Raw genomic sequence first — 16872 nt, 5'->3', positions numbered from 1 at the left:
AGGAAATCTTCTGAGCCCTTAAGGCAGTTTGGTTTTCTCCTGCCAGAGAAATTTGTTGTCATTGTGGTTTGACAGCTCTTCTTGTGCCCATTCTGCCAAAGTGTGACATTGTGTTCTACAGACCTTGGTATCTGACCATTTCAGACAGTTGAGGGTATTAAATTATTTTTTTCCAAGGGCTATTCTCAGCAGCTGCATTATTTATGAATGAATTAAGAACAATTCTTGTTCTTTTGTCTCCTAGGTTCCCAAAGAGAAAGATGAAATGGTGGAGCAGGAATTTAATCGTCTCCTGGAAGCCACATCCTATCTCAGCCACCAGCTGGATTTTAATGTTCTCAATAATAAACCTGTCTCCCTAGGTCAGGCTCTGGAGGTTGTCATACAGTAAGTGACTTCTCTTTTTGGTAGACTTTCTTGTTTTGGGGGTGAATTTCCAAAAGATACCTCAAACAATTGTGGTGCTCCTAGATGTAAGCATTACATAATACTTAATATCACAGATGGTTAAAGGAGCAAACCTCTCTTCTTAAAACTCCTAAAAATCATTGCTGGAGTGGCTCAGTGTGCTTGGTGTCCATACAGAGCACTCACACTACTTGAAAGCTAATGACAATTATAATGGCCTTTAATAGCAGATATATCTCTTATTTACAGAAACTTCCATTAATTTTCCGATTGCCACACAAGTATTTACTAAAATACCCCATTACATGATTTTATTGCATTCCACTAATTAGATTGTGATAATAAGTTTTCTCATTAACACAAGGATTTTATGTTGAGCTGACAGTTGCTTCTCACCTTTTCCAGATTGCAGGAGAAGCATGTGAAGGATGAACAGATTGAGCACTGGAAAAAAATTGTGAAAACACAGGAGGAATTGAAAGATCTTCTTAACAAGGTCAGATGATGACATTTAGAACAAGGTGATAATCATTGTGTTCCTAAGAAAATGGCAATATATACAAAAATATCCAAAGAAAAATATCAGAAAATTGCTACTAATGCTGTTCTTAAATATGTCTTTGCTTAAGACCTACATAGAAGCCCTGTTAGGACAAAGGTGTCACCTGCTTGGTTAATCAGAAAACCATAAAACAGAATGTGGAAAAGAAAGGAAGAGGACAGACAAATAAGCAGAGATGTTTCATAGCTTCCTTTGGAGATGCTGATACTGGCTGAGGCTTCTGGGGGCTGTATAAAATGTTCACTGTCTTCAATACACATCTGATTTGTAGTACAGAAATAGTGATTTAGGACAACTTCCATTATTTTTGCTCATGGTAAATGATGTTTTTACTTTTCTATGTTTCTCAAATTAAAAATGCTTGTGGGCTGCTCTCAAATTACTTGCAGCATAGTAAGAAATCAGTGATGTTGGGTTTCAGCCATGTTGTTTAGGGTTGGTGGTATTTACTGTGGTTTCTTGGAGGTAGAGTTGCATGTGTAAGTGATACCTGCCAAACTAGGAAATCTCTTTGCTATAATGGCACAGTTTGAGGTGAATATCCACTTTACACAGTGACTTGTTGAAATCTGCCTTTTGCCTTTTTCCCCCCTTTCTTTCTTTCTCCCTTTCCCTGCTCTGTCTTAAAAGATGGTGAATTTAAAAGAGAAGATTAAAGAGCTTCACCAGCAGTATAAGGAGGCATCAGAAGTGAAGCCACCTCGGGATATCACAGCAGAATTCCTTGTGAAAAGCAAGCACAGAGATCTGACTGCACTTTGCAAGGTGAAGGATCACACACACAGGCAGTGTGTCAGTGTTTTCTCAGGACTTCAGCAGCCAAAAATTAGCCAATTAGCCACATTTTTTTAATAAGAGTAGCCAATGTAAATGTTTCCACATCTCTCACTATGATCCAGTGCTTTCAAGAGAATGTGATTTACAAGAATTCTGGGTTCTAACACTGATCTGCTTTGAGTTCCTTTAGCTTTTAGGGGAATACTAAAGCTCAGTTTTAGGTAAATCTGCTGGCTCATATCAGCATGTAATGGTTTGAAGATTAACTTTTCTTAGATTTCGTCTTTAATACAGCTGGATTTCAGAATAATAAGTATATTATAATATATGAAATTATATAATATGATATAGTGTGATATAGTATAATATATGTTATAATATAGTATAGTATAATATATGAAATTATATGATATAGCATATTATATGATATGATACTATATTATATTATATTAGTTATAGTATATGTTATAATATAAGTTATAATATATGTTATAATATAAGTTATAATATATGTTATAATAATAAAAAAATAACCCAGAAATGAAATCTACATTTGAAGAGAAATAACTTTTCTCTGAGATAAATAAAAGTGGTTTCTTGACTAAAAGACTTCTTTCTAGCTAAAGATTATCATGTACAGAGCTCTGTCTTGATAAGCAGAGTTGCTTCCCCTCTCTGGGAGTATCTTGATGTAGAGTTGTACCTTAAAAAGGAAACCATAAAAGCTTAAATTAGATCATGTCTTTGGTTTTTAAGTATGATTGATTCTGCTTTGGAAATCTCCATGTTCAGTATTAGCTATAAACTTTGAAGAGAGAGAAGAATAGAAGAAATAGTTTGTGGAATATGAAGCTCTCAGAACCATAGGAACCCTTAAAATAGCAGGAGTGTAATGGACCCTCATGTTCTTCAGTTCTGAGTGTTTAAATCCCTGAAATATCACCATGCTGGTATTTTCTGCAGTGTAACACAGAGCTCTGTGTATACAAAGAGCAGAAGAGCAAAATATGCTGGATTAAACGTGGAAAAAATAACAAACTTTATTTGGCTTCCACTAATTCCATGAAGTGATTTTTCTGGTGATTTCTACTGAGACCAGGTCCAGTGTGATGCTGCATGATGCCTTCAGATCCTTTTATATATCAACTGGTTTTAATGTTACCTTTTAATCTTAATAGGAGTATGATGAATTGGCAGAAACACAAGGAAAGCTGGAAGAGAAATTACAAGAACTTGAAGCCAATCCACCAAGGTAAAGAGACAAACTAAAAGTTAGAATACTTAGGAAAACAGTTCTTTCACTGCCTTTTCCCTGAGTTTCAGAAATGCTATGGTGTTATGGGAACTGAAGAGGTTACAAAGGCACAAACATGGAGTTTGAGTTCCCTCAGCTTTAGAACTCAATTTCCTCATTTTTAGAGATGATTCAAACAGAAAAGGTGGTTCTGAGAGGGTGATTCTGTAGAAATCCTGGCAGTAATCAGTGCCTGATCCCAGAGGCATTTGAGGTTTTAAATACCTGTCAGTAATGATAGCATAGAATCCTAATTATATTGGTAGAATATTATTATTCTGTGCAATTTTACTAGGCTTTTTGTTGTTGTCCTTATGCATGCTACTTAAGCCATTATTTATGTAACCTTTTTTATTTCTAAAGTTTGTAGCTTCCCTTTGAGTATTTTACATGAATTCTGCCCTAAAAACCTGAATTTGCTGGGTTTTGATAGTCAGCTCTCATGAGAGAGGTCTGCATGTTCAAAATAGAGTCTGATTAATGTTTTTATTTCTGGGCTAAGGAGGGAGTCAAAAATTACTTGTGAAGAAATTTTTAGAAGCAATGCATTTACAATATCCTGTTCTAATAAGCTAAATGTCTTTGTGCTATATTTTTTTTTTCTAGTGATGTTTATTTGTCATCAAGAGACAGGCAAATACTTGACTGGCATTTTGCAAACCTAGAATTTGCTAATGCTACACCCCTTTCTACACTGTCACTGAAGCACTGGGACCAGGTAGGTAACAGTACTCAGCAATTCATAAAAACTTGAACTGTGTTTATTTAATTCTCATTAAAGTTTGTCAATATTAAGAGTTTTTAACTGTTAAGTACCTGCTTTTGTGCAGGTACTGAATTCTTATGTGATTATTATTTGATGATGAAATTTCAGACAGCTTTTTGTTAGTGCCAAAACAATCTGTAACAGTACTCTTTGCTTAAAGTTTCCATACTTATTACTTGATAAATAATCAGAAATAATTCCACATTTGTTTAAATCTTTAAAAAAGATTTTGAAATATTTTTTGCCATTTTGTCGAGTTGATTATTTTCTATTGACTTAGAGGACTTCATTATGTGACTGCATTCTTTTTATGCCTCTTTATTTTAGGATGATGACTTTGAATTCACAGGCAGCCACTTGACTGTGAGGAATGGATATTCCTGTGTGCCAGTGGCCTTGGCTGAAGGGTTGGACATTAAATTGAACACAGCAGTTCGACAGGTTCGCTACACGGCCTCAGGTACCTGATCTGGCACTCTGGGGGCATGGAAAGCAGATTTCTGTGCTGCTGGAAGCACTTGTGAGTTCTGATATTGTAAAACCCTTCCCATGGCATGTTTGGGGTTAGGTAAACAGCCACGTTTCTTATTGGAGTTCTGTAAATAGTTGCTAGAGGTTTATTAATCTTGAATGGTTTTTTTTTATTATTTCTGAGTCTCATTTGACCCAGTCTTTTGCAGTTGTATTTACTGATTGTTCACATTTATTCTCTTGTTTATTTACTTCATTGATTGAAACATTTGGAGTAAGAGGTCTGGGCCTACTTAAGGACCTGGTATTAGAAGTATAAATGAATGTAATGGAAGGAATGTGTCTGTTTGTTGTTCTTCAAAACATTGGGCTTGGGAAACTGTCAGCTGGGAGAGCAGTGTAATGAGAGGAACACTCCCTACTTGTTGATATATATAAATAATATTTACTGACCTGGATGAACCTTTAGGCTTGTCTCAGTAAGGCCATTTTCAGATGCTGCTTTAATTGTGTTTCCTGCAATAGAGTTAAATGGCCAGTAACAACTTGCCTACAAGTTTAGTGCTGTTAGTGTAAAGCTGTCTCCACAAACAAAATACTTTCTGATGTGGTTATGGTAATTTATTTCATTTTTAATCCAATGCTCTTGCCTCATGGCCTATTAAAGTGTTTTTTCTCCCCTTTCCAGGCTGTGAAGTGATAGCTGTGAACACCAGATCCACCAGCCAGACCTTCATTTATAAGTGTGATGCTGTGCTGTGCACTCTGCCCCTGGGAGTGCTGAAGCAGCAGCCCCCAGCAGTTCAGTTTGTGCCACCTCTTCCAGAGTGGAAAACCTCAGCAGTGCAGAGGATGGGGTTTGGCAACCTCAACAAGGTAACCATGGTCCCTGGGGGCTGCAGCAGAGCAGGGCTGTCAGAGGGAGGACCTGAAATGTGGGTGCAGTGTGGCTGCTGGGGGAGAGCAAAATGCCTTTCCACAGCTGTTTTGCTGGTGGTGAAAACTGTCAGGGGAACTTGCAGAATGATGGAAGTTGTTAACCAGAAAATGAGAGCACACTAACCTGTGGGAAGGCAGCTCTGTATTGTGTATATGCACTCTGTATTCACCACATTTCCCTTTCACGACCTGTCCAGTGATAAACATCCATGAGTGTAATTGTCTTTATTTTTATTTCTTCCCTTCACTCCCCCTAACTGTTTTTACTCTTTCTTTCCAGGTTGTGCTGTGTTTTGATCGTGTTTTCTGGGATCCCAGTGTCAATTTGTTTGGCCATGTTGGGAGCACTACTGCCAGCAGAGGAGAACTTTTCCTCTTTTGGAACCTGTACAAAGGTAACTGTGGTGCATGACTGCTTTTGCCAGTGTCTTATTGTATAGTTTCAGATCTAGAAAAAAACACTTTTTAAAATGCTGTTAAGTGTTCCCATGTGGCTATGATTAGAAGGTAGTATTTTTAGGAAGATAAATGGAAGCAGAGAACAGCACTGAGAGTTCCAGGCCGTACCTTTAAATTGCATTACTACCACAGCAGGATTAGTAGTTTAGTAGTTTTCATTAGTAATTTTGGTTTCTCTGTAGCTGGTGCTGCCACAACAGATTGTCAGGAGATTTCTGCAGTCATTGTACTGGTTTTGTTATAGCCATTGACCAGACTTAAAGCAAAGGTGTGTATAAGGAGCATTATGAAATGAGTTACTTGTTTAGCAGGTGACCAGTGGGTTTTCTTCCATTCTGTCATAAGCAGGACAGGTTTCTCTGTTAACTGGAAAAAATTGCTGTGCCAGGGAAGCACCTTTCTAGACTATTGAATTATTAAAATATTTGGTAAGATTTTGCTGGAGAAATACAAGTAATGAGCCTTGGATAGCAAGGCTGTTCATGTGGCTTTTGTGGCTTTGTGTCTCTATTTTGTAGTTAGCAAGTAGGGTCGTGGTTTTGGTTTAGATGGAAAGATCATGTCATGTACAAATTAACTTCACATGCTACATTCTCATCCTTCCTTCTCATGAAGAAGGCAGAGCAGGTAGAAATGAAACAGAAATGCAGTAAAACCTCATGTTGAAGCACAAGTCAGATGGCTGAAATCAAAAACAACAATTACCATTTCAGTTAATGTGATTAGACTGTGAAACATCATTCCTGATGTTTTTATTTACTTTTTAATGCATAAGATCTCTTGATAATTCTAAATAGTACCATGGCATATAAAAATTCATTTTCTTTTTGTTGTATTGAAAAATGGTGTAAAATTTAGGACTTCTTCTAGTAGTAATACTACTAGTAGTAGTCCTAATTTTTTAATAGTACTAATAGTAGTAATACTATTCGTACTAATTCTAATAGTACTAATAGTAGTAATACTACTAGTAGTAGTCCTAATTTTTTAATAGGACCATATATGGTGGAAAATTTAGGACTATTTCATTGAACTTGTTTAGTCTCCAACTTTGTGCCTTAACTGCAGATCCGTTCCTATCCAAATCCAACCTGTCTGATCAAAGTTTTCAATTTCATTAATTAAATTGTTCTTTTTTTCTCTCCCACCTCCCCCCAGCCCCGATTTTGTTGGCCTTGGTGGCAGGAGAAGCAGCAGGGATCATGGAGAACATCAGTGATGATGTCATTGTGGGTCGGTGCCTGGCCATCCTCAAAGGCATCTTTGGCAGCAGTGCTGTGCCCCAGGTCAGTGGGGGGAAGAGTGCATTGTCAGCATGTGGGAAATGGGAGAAGGAACAGAGGAAACACTACACATGCAGCAGGGTCTGGTAATATTTTGGAAAGACTCAAGGAATTACCATCAAAAATTCACCTCAGTGTGTGTTCTCATAGAATATAAACATGGAGTTCACCACCAACGTCAGCCCAAGGACTTTGTCCCTTATGTTGTTGCCATTTGCATTGTTTGTATTTGTCACAAAGTGCAGAATTTGCACTTTGCCATCAACTGAAGCTCCTGTCTTGTCTCAGCCCAAGGAGACCGTGGTGTCCCGCTGGCGTGCTGACCCCTGGGCCCGGGGGTCATACTCCTATGTAGCTGCTGGATCCTCTGGAAATGATTATGATTTGATGGCTCAGCCAATCACTCCAGGACCAGCCATTCCAGGTGCTCCACAGGTGAGAAATTTTTTTTAGAAAAAGCTCAGAACAAAATTAATTTTTTCATTCATTCTGTTATCACGGGTTTGATGTCATTTTTTTGCTTAAAAAAAGAGCATTTTCTTCAGAAAGCCAGTTTGGTAATGTCTGAACAGAGTATTTAATATTTTACCTGTGTTTTGTACTCCATATTTTTATTGTCCATTACCATATTTAGGTGAGTTGTAGTGATTTGAAAGAGGGTAAAGGCCAGAGTGAGAAGCACAGGTATCAAAAGGTCTCTTCCAAATGGAGGGGCCAACACAGTGAAGGCAGGGTCATCTCCAGATCATGTTGAGAGAATAAAGTTTGAAATCACTGCCAGGAAAGGCTGTGTGGCTGTGGTTTTATTTGAGTTCTTGTTTTAATGATACAAGTCATTAATACACACAGCTATGATTAAAATTATTCTCTGCAGAATGTAATAATGAACATTTATTTTTCTCCCACTTCTTATGATTCTGTGGTAGTTAAGGTCTCAGCTGAAAGAGAAACTGCTGATTTAAATGAATTGTTGAAGTTTTTGTTTATTTGCTGTGTGTCATGATTTGACAGTGGCACAATGCCAGTGCCCTCATGAAAATACACTCTCCCTGGTGTCTGCTGTGAGATGTGACCAGGAATAGAGCAAAGCAGGCTCCAGCTTAGGAATAAAGGAAAGAACTAGAGTTAATATTCCAGGATTGGATTGCTCAATATATTATATGAGCATTTATTTTTCTCCCAATTTGTATGATTCTGTGGGTAGTTGTTTAAAGTCTCAGTTTAAAAAGAAACTGCTGATTTAAATGAAGTTTTGAAGTTTGTATTGGCTTACTGTCATGGTTTGACGTTGGCACAATGCCAGTGCTCCATGAAAATACATTCTCCCTGGTGTCTATTGTGAGATAACAAGGAGCATTATTAAATGAGTTATTTGTTTAGCAGGTGACCAGTGGGTTTTCTTCCATTCTGTCATAAGCAGGACAGGTTTCTCTGTTAACTGGAAAAAATTGCTGTGCCAGGGAAGCACCTTTCTAGGCTAGAAGTGACCAGAAATAGGAATCCTTTATTCCTCAGGCTCCAGCTGAGGAATAAAGGAAAGAACTAGAGTTCATATTCCAGGATTAGAAAGTATTCTTCCTAAACACCTTTGGCTGTTGTTACAGTTACAAACACCGTTTATCAAGTAGCGCTTTATTTTCTTGGTAATTTGTAATAGATTCAGTATGGCCTATCCTGTATGCACCACCTTCACACTAACAGAGATTGTGCTGAGATGTGACCAGAAATAGCAGGCTCCAGTTTAAGAATAAAGGGAAGAACTAAAGTTCATGTCCAAGATTAGGAAGTATTCTTCCTAAACACCTTTGGCTGTGGAGTTCCAGTTACAAACACCGTTTATCGAGTAGCGCTTTATTTTCCTGGTAACTTGTAATAGGTTCAATATGGCCCATCCTATATGCACCACCTTCACCCTAACAGAGATTTGCTGTGATCAGAGGACCTTTAACACCTTTCAGTCCATTTGCTGACGGAGCCCTGCTGTGTTTTCCCCCAGCCCATCCCTCGGCTGTTCTTCGCGGGCGAGCACACCATCCGCAACTACCCGGCCACGGTGCACGGCGCGCTGCTGAGCGGGCTGCGCGAGGCCGGCCGCATCGCCGACCAGTTCCTGGGGGCCATGTACACCCTGCCCCGGCAGCCCACGCCCGGGGTGCCCCCCCAGCAGGCTGCCAGCATGTGAGGGAGCTCTGCAGGAGCAGACGAGCACCCTGCAGTGGAGCCTGGAGTGGTTTGTAGCGGTGTCTGCTGAGAGGAGCCCGAGTCGCTGGATGAGCCTTGTCTGAGATGGCCTTACAGAAGCTTTGGCTTGGCAGCCTTTTAGAGCTGTTTGAAACTGAATCCTTTACTGCAAAGCTTCACTCTGCAGATACTTCTTGGAAGACAAAATAGCTGGAGAAATTTTTAGGGTGTTTGGGGGTTTTTTCTACCTATGTGTGTATTTACAATTTGGTACTTGCACAAGGGCCTCTAGAAGCTGGTTGCTATGAATACTAGCTTAGTGTAGAATGTATGTAAATTTCTTTGTGGTTTTTTTATTATGGCTTTGTTTTGAAGAGTAATATTTTTGACCAATTCTATTTCTGTCTGGCATTCAAGAATTTGGGGCAACTGTTTGCCTGGTAGCAAATCACACCTGTCCAAAAGGGTCCATTGGCTGCTACACCACCTGCATTCTGCTGTAGAGTAACCTGCTATCACTGAGTATGCTAAGCATACTGATTTATTAAATACTTCCAACAACAGAAAAGGTGCTGAACTGTGTTCCAGTGTCCTGAGGTGAACTCTGGGTGTGGCACAGCCTGGTGCTGTACTGCTGACCCCCTGCTGCAGTACATGGAACCACTGAATGGCTCCTGGTGTGTTAAACATCCCAAAGGAGATGGAAATGATCATCCCAGGGCAGGTAACCTTAACAGGACCAGGAGAACAGGCAGTGGTAGCTGGGATGAGAGGAACAATAGGACATCCTCAGCCTGGAAATCCCTGCTCTGGGGCTGCTCTCTGATGTAGGGACATTGCTATAATGCCTTGGTTGTGGTTGTATCTCTGCCTGGAAAGCTGTGGCACAGGGCTGACTCCTGGTACAGTGACAGTGTGGCTGTGACCCCCTGCCTCAACCTGCAGCAGCTCTGGGGATGCTCTGTGTGCACTTGCTCTCTGTGGCACCAGGCTCGTGGCAAACACCCCCTGCTCCTGGAACCCCTCACTCAGCACAGACATTCCCAGCAGTGCCATGTCCAGCTCAGGGGGCCTCAGTGGAGAATAGCTGTGTGCAACTGTCTGTGCACCATCCCTGCCTCAGATGCATCCTGGAATGGGCATCTGAGATCTGCCTCAACCAAGGCACAAAAGCTCCAGCACTGAACCACCCTGCAGCACACACAGACAGACAGACAGACTCTGCTGCCTCAGTGCCTCTCCCAGGGACAGCAGCACTGGGCACTGCTGCAAACACCACATCACACCGTGTAAAAAGAGAAGAGTGTTTATTGGTTATATACTGTAGCACTGACAGTGATTGAGTCAGGAGAGACATGCAGATAAGAGTGTGTTTACATTTGGCATGCAGACTAAGAGCACTGTGTCGCTGGAAGGAGGTGAGCACCATCTGTATCCACTGCATGGGCAGCCTGGGGAGGAAAGGGCTGGCTTTCCTCTACTCAGCATGCTGAGACAGGACAAGTTCTAAGGGTGGAACACTGCTCATAGCTCTATTGGACACAAAGTTTATTTTAGGGGAAAAGGCAATACTGCAACCCTGGAAAATCTGCTTAACTCGGATGAACCTGTGATTATGAAAAGATTGCTTGCATTATTTGTCTTCTAACTAAGCTGCCCCACCCAAATATATGTTCACAAATACAAAAAAATAGATTTATTCTCTTAAAAATACATTCCATGCAGCCTGGAGTGCTGCTTCCCCAAAGCAGGAGCCGGCACTGCAGCCCAGGGGGATCCTTTGGGCCCTGGGCTCTGGCCATGGGGGCAGCTGCTGACAATGGCTTCGTGTTCTGTGCACAGCTCAGCCTGGGGCTGGCCTGGAGCAGTGCCCTGATTGCTTCAGCCGTGTGCAAGGGTGGCAGGGATGAGGTCTGCTAGGTTAGAGTGACACCAGTGTGACTATTGCTTCAACCTGCAGCTGGGAGATTGTGTCGAGTGTCTCTTGGAGCAGCAAGGCACGTGGCTCTGCCCTGTGCTTCCTGCCCTTTTCCCTTGCTGGGGGCCAGGCTGTCCCCAGAGCCTCCAGGAGCTGGACAGGCAGCTCTGCAGGCTGCAGAGGTGTTCAGACGTGAGGGAAGCATTCCATGAAGCAGTGAGCTGCTGGGCCCTCAGACTGGAGCCAGCCCTTGTGGGGAAAGCCCTGGCTCTCCAGAGGGAGCAGCAGCTGAGGTTCCTTGGGAGCAGCAAGCACTGACACTTCCTCTGTACAGCAAATACATTTACAACTTTGGAATTACCCAAGGCTCGATGCGTGGCCTTGTGCATCATCGAGCCTGCTGGAAAGCCTGTTATATTTATATGCTAAAATTACAAATACTTCTTCAGTGATGGCAATATTTACACATATACTCTATTTTACAGCTGTTCAAAAAAAGTGTGCAATTCGAGTCAACACATTGTGTTTCCTGAAGTCATTGCTATAAGATTAATAATACAATCAGCTCCTATTGCACTCATTGACTAGAGGGCATGGCCCCTTTCCATACTAGGTAGGGTTTTCTTTCTCAGATTTCATCTCAGCTGTGGTAAAAACAACCAGTGTGCAGTTACCAAGTGACATCTGTGTCCAGTATTTACAAGCAGTGAAACTGAGTCTAGAGCAGGAGTTCAAGGTATCTGCTGTAAAATATTGAACAAATAACTGAGGCAGCTGGAGAAAGGAGAGACATCATCTGTGAGGAGCACCTGAAGACAGTGCCAGCAGTGCTGTGTTAGCTGGGGCTAAAGCCCTCCCATTGTCCTGGCTGGCAGAAGGAGAAAAGCCAACAGCCATTGCTGCTGGTGGTTCTTCCCTTGCATTTCAGAGCTGTGTTCTTGGGTGAGCAGAAAAGCTGATGGGTAAGCCGGTTCTGTGGGCAGGCTCAGGGAAGCTGATTTCACCCCTGGGTTGACTCACAGGGATGCAGAGATTTCCTCACCACAGCTGAAACCACTTCCCTTGGGAGGCTCTTTGTGCTGAGCCACATCCACACCAACAAGGTGAGGAGGAGGAGGAGGAGGAAGCTGCTGGATGTGCAGGGACGCCCTGTGGTGTGTGAGGCCATGTCCTGCAGCAGGATGGGGCTGGGACTGTGAGGGGAGGCTTCAATCACTGCCCAGAGTGATCCTTGTCCTCAGTCTGTCCGTGCTGTCCAGCAGTCTGTCCAGGCTGCAGGTCCTGGGCAGCAGTGCCCAAGGGCAGGGGAGCCCCACAGCCACACCTGCAGGGCTCTGGGGGCACAAGGGCAGTGCCCAGCAGTGCCCAAGGGCAGGGGAGCCCCACAGCCACACCTGCAGGGCTCTGGGGGCACAAGGGCAGTGCCCAGCAGTGCCCAAGGGCAGGGGAGCCCCACAGCCACACCCTGCAGGGCTCTGGAGGGCAGGGGAGCCCCACACCCTGCAGGTTCTCCCACAGCCACCGTGGCTGGTCCAGGTGACAGCAGGAGAGCTGCTCCCAGCAGAGAGGGAATCCCAGGGACAGGGCCAAGCTGCCTCCCAGCTGCTCCCAGGCAGGTACAGAGGGAGGCAGCTGAGGCAGCAGGTTTGGTCTGGAGGGCACAGAAGGGGCAGAGTCAGAGGCAGCAGCAGCCTGTGGTGGGCAGGGCCAGCAGCAGAGCAGAGCTGGGCACTGCTGGGCACAGAGCTGGGCACACAGGGGTGAGGGAAGCTGCTGCTGCTGCTGCTGCTGCTCAGACAATGCAGCTGGTTGTGGGTGGTGAGCCTGGCACCCAGTGAGTGCTGGGCAGAGCAGGGTGCTCAGGAAGGATGCACAGCACTGTTGCACCCACTGCTTTCAGACTGCACAATCCATAAGGATTTCCAATCCTTCCTGATAAACAGGGCAGGGGGAGGCAGTAAGAAGTCTGAATTTAGCTTCAGAATTTCACTTTCTTTCATTTTTAGTTTCAGTTTAAATTTTTTTCCTCGTTATTTCATTCTACTAGCACTACCATGTCAATGGTAAGAGAGAGCAGTTGATGCGATTTATTTTAATATAATTTAAAGATTATTAGAGCTGCCTCTCAGCACTAATTTAAAAGCATCTTTTTGTCTTGTTATGCAAGTTGACACATATGTCATGATATGTAAAAGAATAAAATGAGGGATTAAAAATATACACTTGGGAAAACATCTTTAAAATTCCAAAAAGAAACTTTCTTTTTTCAAAAATAATTTTTCCCTTCCTCCAAACAATCTTTATAAAAAAAATAATCATGTCACTAAAACACATCCCTTTTATAGAAATGTTTTCATAGATATTTTGCAACCAGCTCTATTGGGTTTTTTCTTTTTTTTTTTTTTTTTTTTTTTTTTTTTTTTTTTGATTAATTTTCTTCTCAGAATTGAGGTGTGCATTTCCCAGGCCAGGGAGGAGCTGCAGCACGGGAGGTGCAGTGCAGGCAGTCTGGTCCCTGCTCCTGCAGAGGGGGGACATGGGCACAAGTGTGGGGTGCAGCTCAGGGAAGCTATTGGGGTGCAGCTCTGCCCGCAGCACCTCTGAGACAGATCAAGGACCTTTTGTGTCTGGAGAATTCTCCTTGTCCTGCTGCAGAGAGGGACAGGACAGGCAGCACTGGGGATGTTTGTGTGGGGGCCAGCCCAGCAGATGGAATGGAAAGGAAAGGAAGGACTGTCAGAGCCCTGCTGTGAGGGCCAGGGACAATCACCCTGCTCAGGAAAAGCTGCTGGAGACCTGAGCAGCTCCTGGAGCTGTGGGGACGTGTCTGCCCCACAGTGACAGCAGCTGCACTGCTGGGGACACAGCTCTGTGTGTGAGCACACCTGGCATGGCAGACAGGGGTTGAGGCACAGACCAAAGCTACCACAGGGTCCAATCCAGCTGTCTCCACCCTGCTGTGGGAAGGAACAAGGACATTGTGCTTGTCTGTGAGGAAAAGCACTTGTTTCTTTTTCTCACAGGGCTCAAGTGCCTTGCACCAGCACAGAGCTGTTGCCTGCAGAGTGTAACACAAAGCTCCAGATAAATGGCACCTGGGCCCAGAAGGAGGAGGTGTCACTGCTGTGTTGCTCTGGCTCACTGGATGATTTCTTGGTGCAGATCTCACTGGTGATGAGTAGATCATGCAAAGCTTGTTGCAGAGACTGACAGTGATAGGGAACCAACTCCTTCTAAACATTTTCTGCTCTCCTTCCCTCTCAGTTTGTAAAGTAACCAGCGGGGAACAGTCTCCTCTTGCCCAAGGGTCTGGAAACACAGGTGCTGAGGTGACCACTGCCCCAGCCAGCAAGGAAAATGCAAACTCCATATGAACTGAAAGCCTTCAGTTGTGGTGGACAGCTTCATGGGCTGGTGGATGCAATCACAGGGACACTGCTGGGACCTTGTGTGAATGCAAGTGAACAAAAAGTTCTCTCTTGTGCAAGGAGTACCATTGTTCAGAGAGGCTAGGTAGTCAGACTTTCCATATGGAGACAGAGCTATCATCCTACAGGGAAGATAAGGATTGCAGGTACAGAGATGAGAAGTGGGAGTCCCCTGAGCAAAGCCTCTGCAGCTGCCTCTTCAGCAATGAAGAAAAAGAATTCACTGGTAAAGCTCTTGTACCTTTCAATTCTCATTACAAAACTGGTTCCAGGCTGCTTGAAGCCTCTGGAGAGGTCACAAACAGGTGGTGATGCCTCTGAGCTTGGTACTGTCCTGCCTCTTGCTTCACCATGGGCACTGAGAGGGGAGCACAGCTCATCTCCCTCATCTCCGTGATGTCCGGCCAGCGCGGGCAGGGCCCTGGAACACAGAAACCCAGAGCTCACAAACCCAGAGCTACAGAGAAACCCAGAGCTAGAGAGAAACCCAGAGCTACAGAGAAACCCAGAGCTCCAGAGAAACCCAGAGCTCCAGAGAAACCCAGAGCTCACAAACCCAGAGCTACAGAGAAACCCAGAGCTCCAGAGAAACCCAGAGCTCACAAACCCAGAGCTACAGAGAAACCCAGAGCTCCAGAGAAACCCAGAGCTCACAAACCCAGAGCTACAGAGAAACCCAGAGCTAGAGAGAAACCCAGAGCTCCAGAGAAACCCAGAGCTCACAAACCCAGAGCTACAGAGAAACCCAGAGCTCATAGAGAAACCCAGAGCTACAGAGAAACCCAGAGCTCACAAACCCAGAGCTACAGAGAAACCCAGAGCTCATAGAGAAACCCAGAGCTACAGAGAAACCCAGAGCTCACAAACCCAGAGCTACAGAGAAACCCAGAGCTACAGAGAAACCCAGAGCTACAGAGAAACCCAGAGCTACAGAGAAACCCAGAGCTCATAGAGAAACCCAGAGCTACAGAGAAACCCAGAGCTCACAGAGAAACCCAGAGCTACAGAGAAACCCAGAGCTCACAGAGAAACCCAGAGCTACAGAGAAACCCAGAGCTCACAGAGAAACCCAGAGCTCACACACAAACCCAGAGCTACAGAGAAACCCAGAGCTACAGAGAAACCCAGAGCTACAGAGAAACCCAGAGCTCATAGAGAAACCCACAGCTCACACACAAACCCACAGCTCACACACAAACCCACAGCTCACACACTGCCCACTGCTGCCCTGGGCATCCCTGCTCTGCACCCAAGATTGCCAATGCCCTTGGCAACCATCCCAAATCCCACAGGAGCACAGTCCTTTAGGTGGCACAGCAGCAAACACTCCAGTAGTAAAGCTGCCAGCTGAAGCAGGGACTCTGCTTTTGTCTCTCCAATTTTTTTTTCCATCCCTGATTGATTCATGTACCAAAGGATGACTAGATGCAGTGCCACTTAGTTATCTGAGAATATTCTTAGCCATAAAGCTTGCTGAAACAAGTTCATAAGATAAAATACAGCAGCCACTCCACCCCTGGCAAGTGCTAACTTCAGACTTGGTTTCTCCTACAAGAGTGGAGACTTTTTGGAGGTCAGTTCAGATATTGGTTTCTTGCCCTGTAACTACCTTCCCTCACATACCTGCTCCTCTCCCTGGAGCCCTGGTGGTGCAGGGGAGCTGGATTCAGGGTCCTGCAGCTCCACCTTGGCTGTCCTTTTGCCCAGAGTGTCAGCCTGGAGGAGGTACTCAGAAGAGCCATACTGCTTCCTTCTGGAACTGGACACAAAATCCTTGCTCTCATCCTGTGCAAAGGAAAATAAAAAGGGTTGGGATCCAGGGTCTGTGAAGGATCTGGAACAGCACTGGGGTCCCAGTGCCAGGTTTGCAGTGTAAGGTGTGGGTCTGAGTCCTTTTAGCAAGGAGGGACTTAAACCACCAGGCCAGCTCTGCCATGGCCTCATTTATGTGCTATTTCATACAGATCTTTTCTCAAGAACCATCCAGTAATTTTAACCCAAGTTATGGGTGCATGGTGACAAAACAGGACAGATCCCTTTGACAGAATTACTGAGATCCAAGAAAAGGCTCATTCTATTTTCTCTCTCCTGTCCAGTTATGGAGGGCAGTGATAGAGAGGGGCTTTGCTGAGAGCCTGGCATCCAGCCAGGGTCAACCCACTACAGATGCCCTCACTGGTCCCCAAAGGAGGGGAGAGAAAGGTGAAAAACATCCCTGGACACTGCCTGGGAGACTTCTACCATCAGAGAAGTGATGATGGCCTCCCTTGAAGACAAGGCTACTTTAGAATTTTGCCAATTTATGCAGCAGACAGCCCAGCTCCAGTGATCAATGGCAGAGGCATGAGAAACCATGCATTCATCTGACATTGCTGCTGCTCATCTG

At 44.1% G+C, this 16872-nt stretch overlaps 2 protein-coding genes across 3 annotated transcripts in view; one reads left to right on the top strand and one right to left on the bottom strand.

The window, feature by feature from the left end:
• The window catches only part of KDM1A (lysine demethylase 1A), a 28041-nt gene extending 17788 nt beyond the window's left edge, over positions 1 to 10253 (top strand). For both annotated transcript variants that reach the window (XM_058819615.1, XM_058819614.1), the window contains 11 exons: positions 245 to 387; positions 814 to 904; positions 1601 to 1735; positions 2926 to 2999; positions 3648 to 3759; positions 4135 to 4267; positions 4967 to 5154; positions 5498 to 5612; positions 6835 to 6962; positions 7248 to 7394; positions 8956 to 10253. In XM_058819615.1, coding sequence (XP_058675598.1) covers positions 245 to 387; positions 814 to 904; positions 1601 to 1735; positions 2926 to 2999; positions 3648 to 3759; positions 4135 to 4267; positions 4967 to 5154; positions 5498 to 5612; positions 6835 to 6962; positions 7248 to 7394; positions 8956 to 9141 — 1452 coding nt within the window. In that variant the 3' untranslated portion in view covers positions 9142 to 10253. The remainder of the gene's footprint in view (positions 1 to 244; positions 388 to 813; positions 905 to 1600; positions 1736 to 2925; positions 3000 to 3647; positions 3760 to 4134; positions 4268 to 4966; positions 5155 to 5497; positions 5613 to 6834; positions 6963 to 7247; positions 7395 to 8955) is intronic.
• A 3281-nt stretch (positions 10254 to 13534) lies between these two features.
• Positions 13535 to 16872, bottom strand: part of LUZP1 (leucine zipper protein 1) — a 29997-nt gene continuing 26659 nt past the window's right edge. Inside the window, exons 3-4 of the mRNA XM_058819752.1 lie at positions 16110 to 16271; positions 13535 to 14907 (exon numbers count right to left, since the gene is read on the bottom strand). Of these exons, the coding sequence (XP_058675735.1) occupies positions 14872 to 14907; positions 16110 to 16271 (198 nt within the window). The 3' untranslated portion in view covers positions 13535 to 14871. The remainder of the gene's footprint in view (positions 14908 to 16109; positions 16272 to 16872) is intronic.

Source organism: Ammospiza caudacuta, chromosome 25 (assembly GCF_027887145.1).
Source record: "Ammospiza caudacuta isolate bAmmCau1 chromosome 25, bAmmCau1.pri, whole genome shotgun sequence".
Lineage (NCBI taxonomy): Eukaryota > Metazoa > Chordata > Aves > Passeriformes > Passerellidae > Ammospiza > Ammospiza caudacuta.
This window is presented reverse-complemented; position numbering and strand designations above follow the sequence as displayed.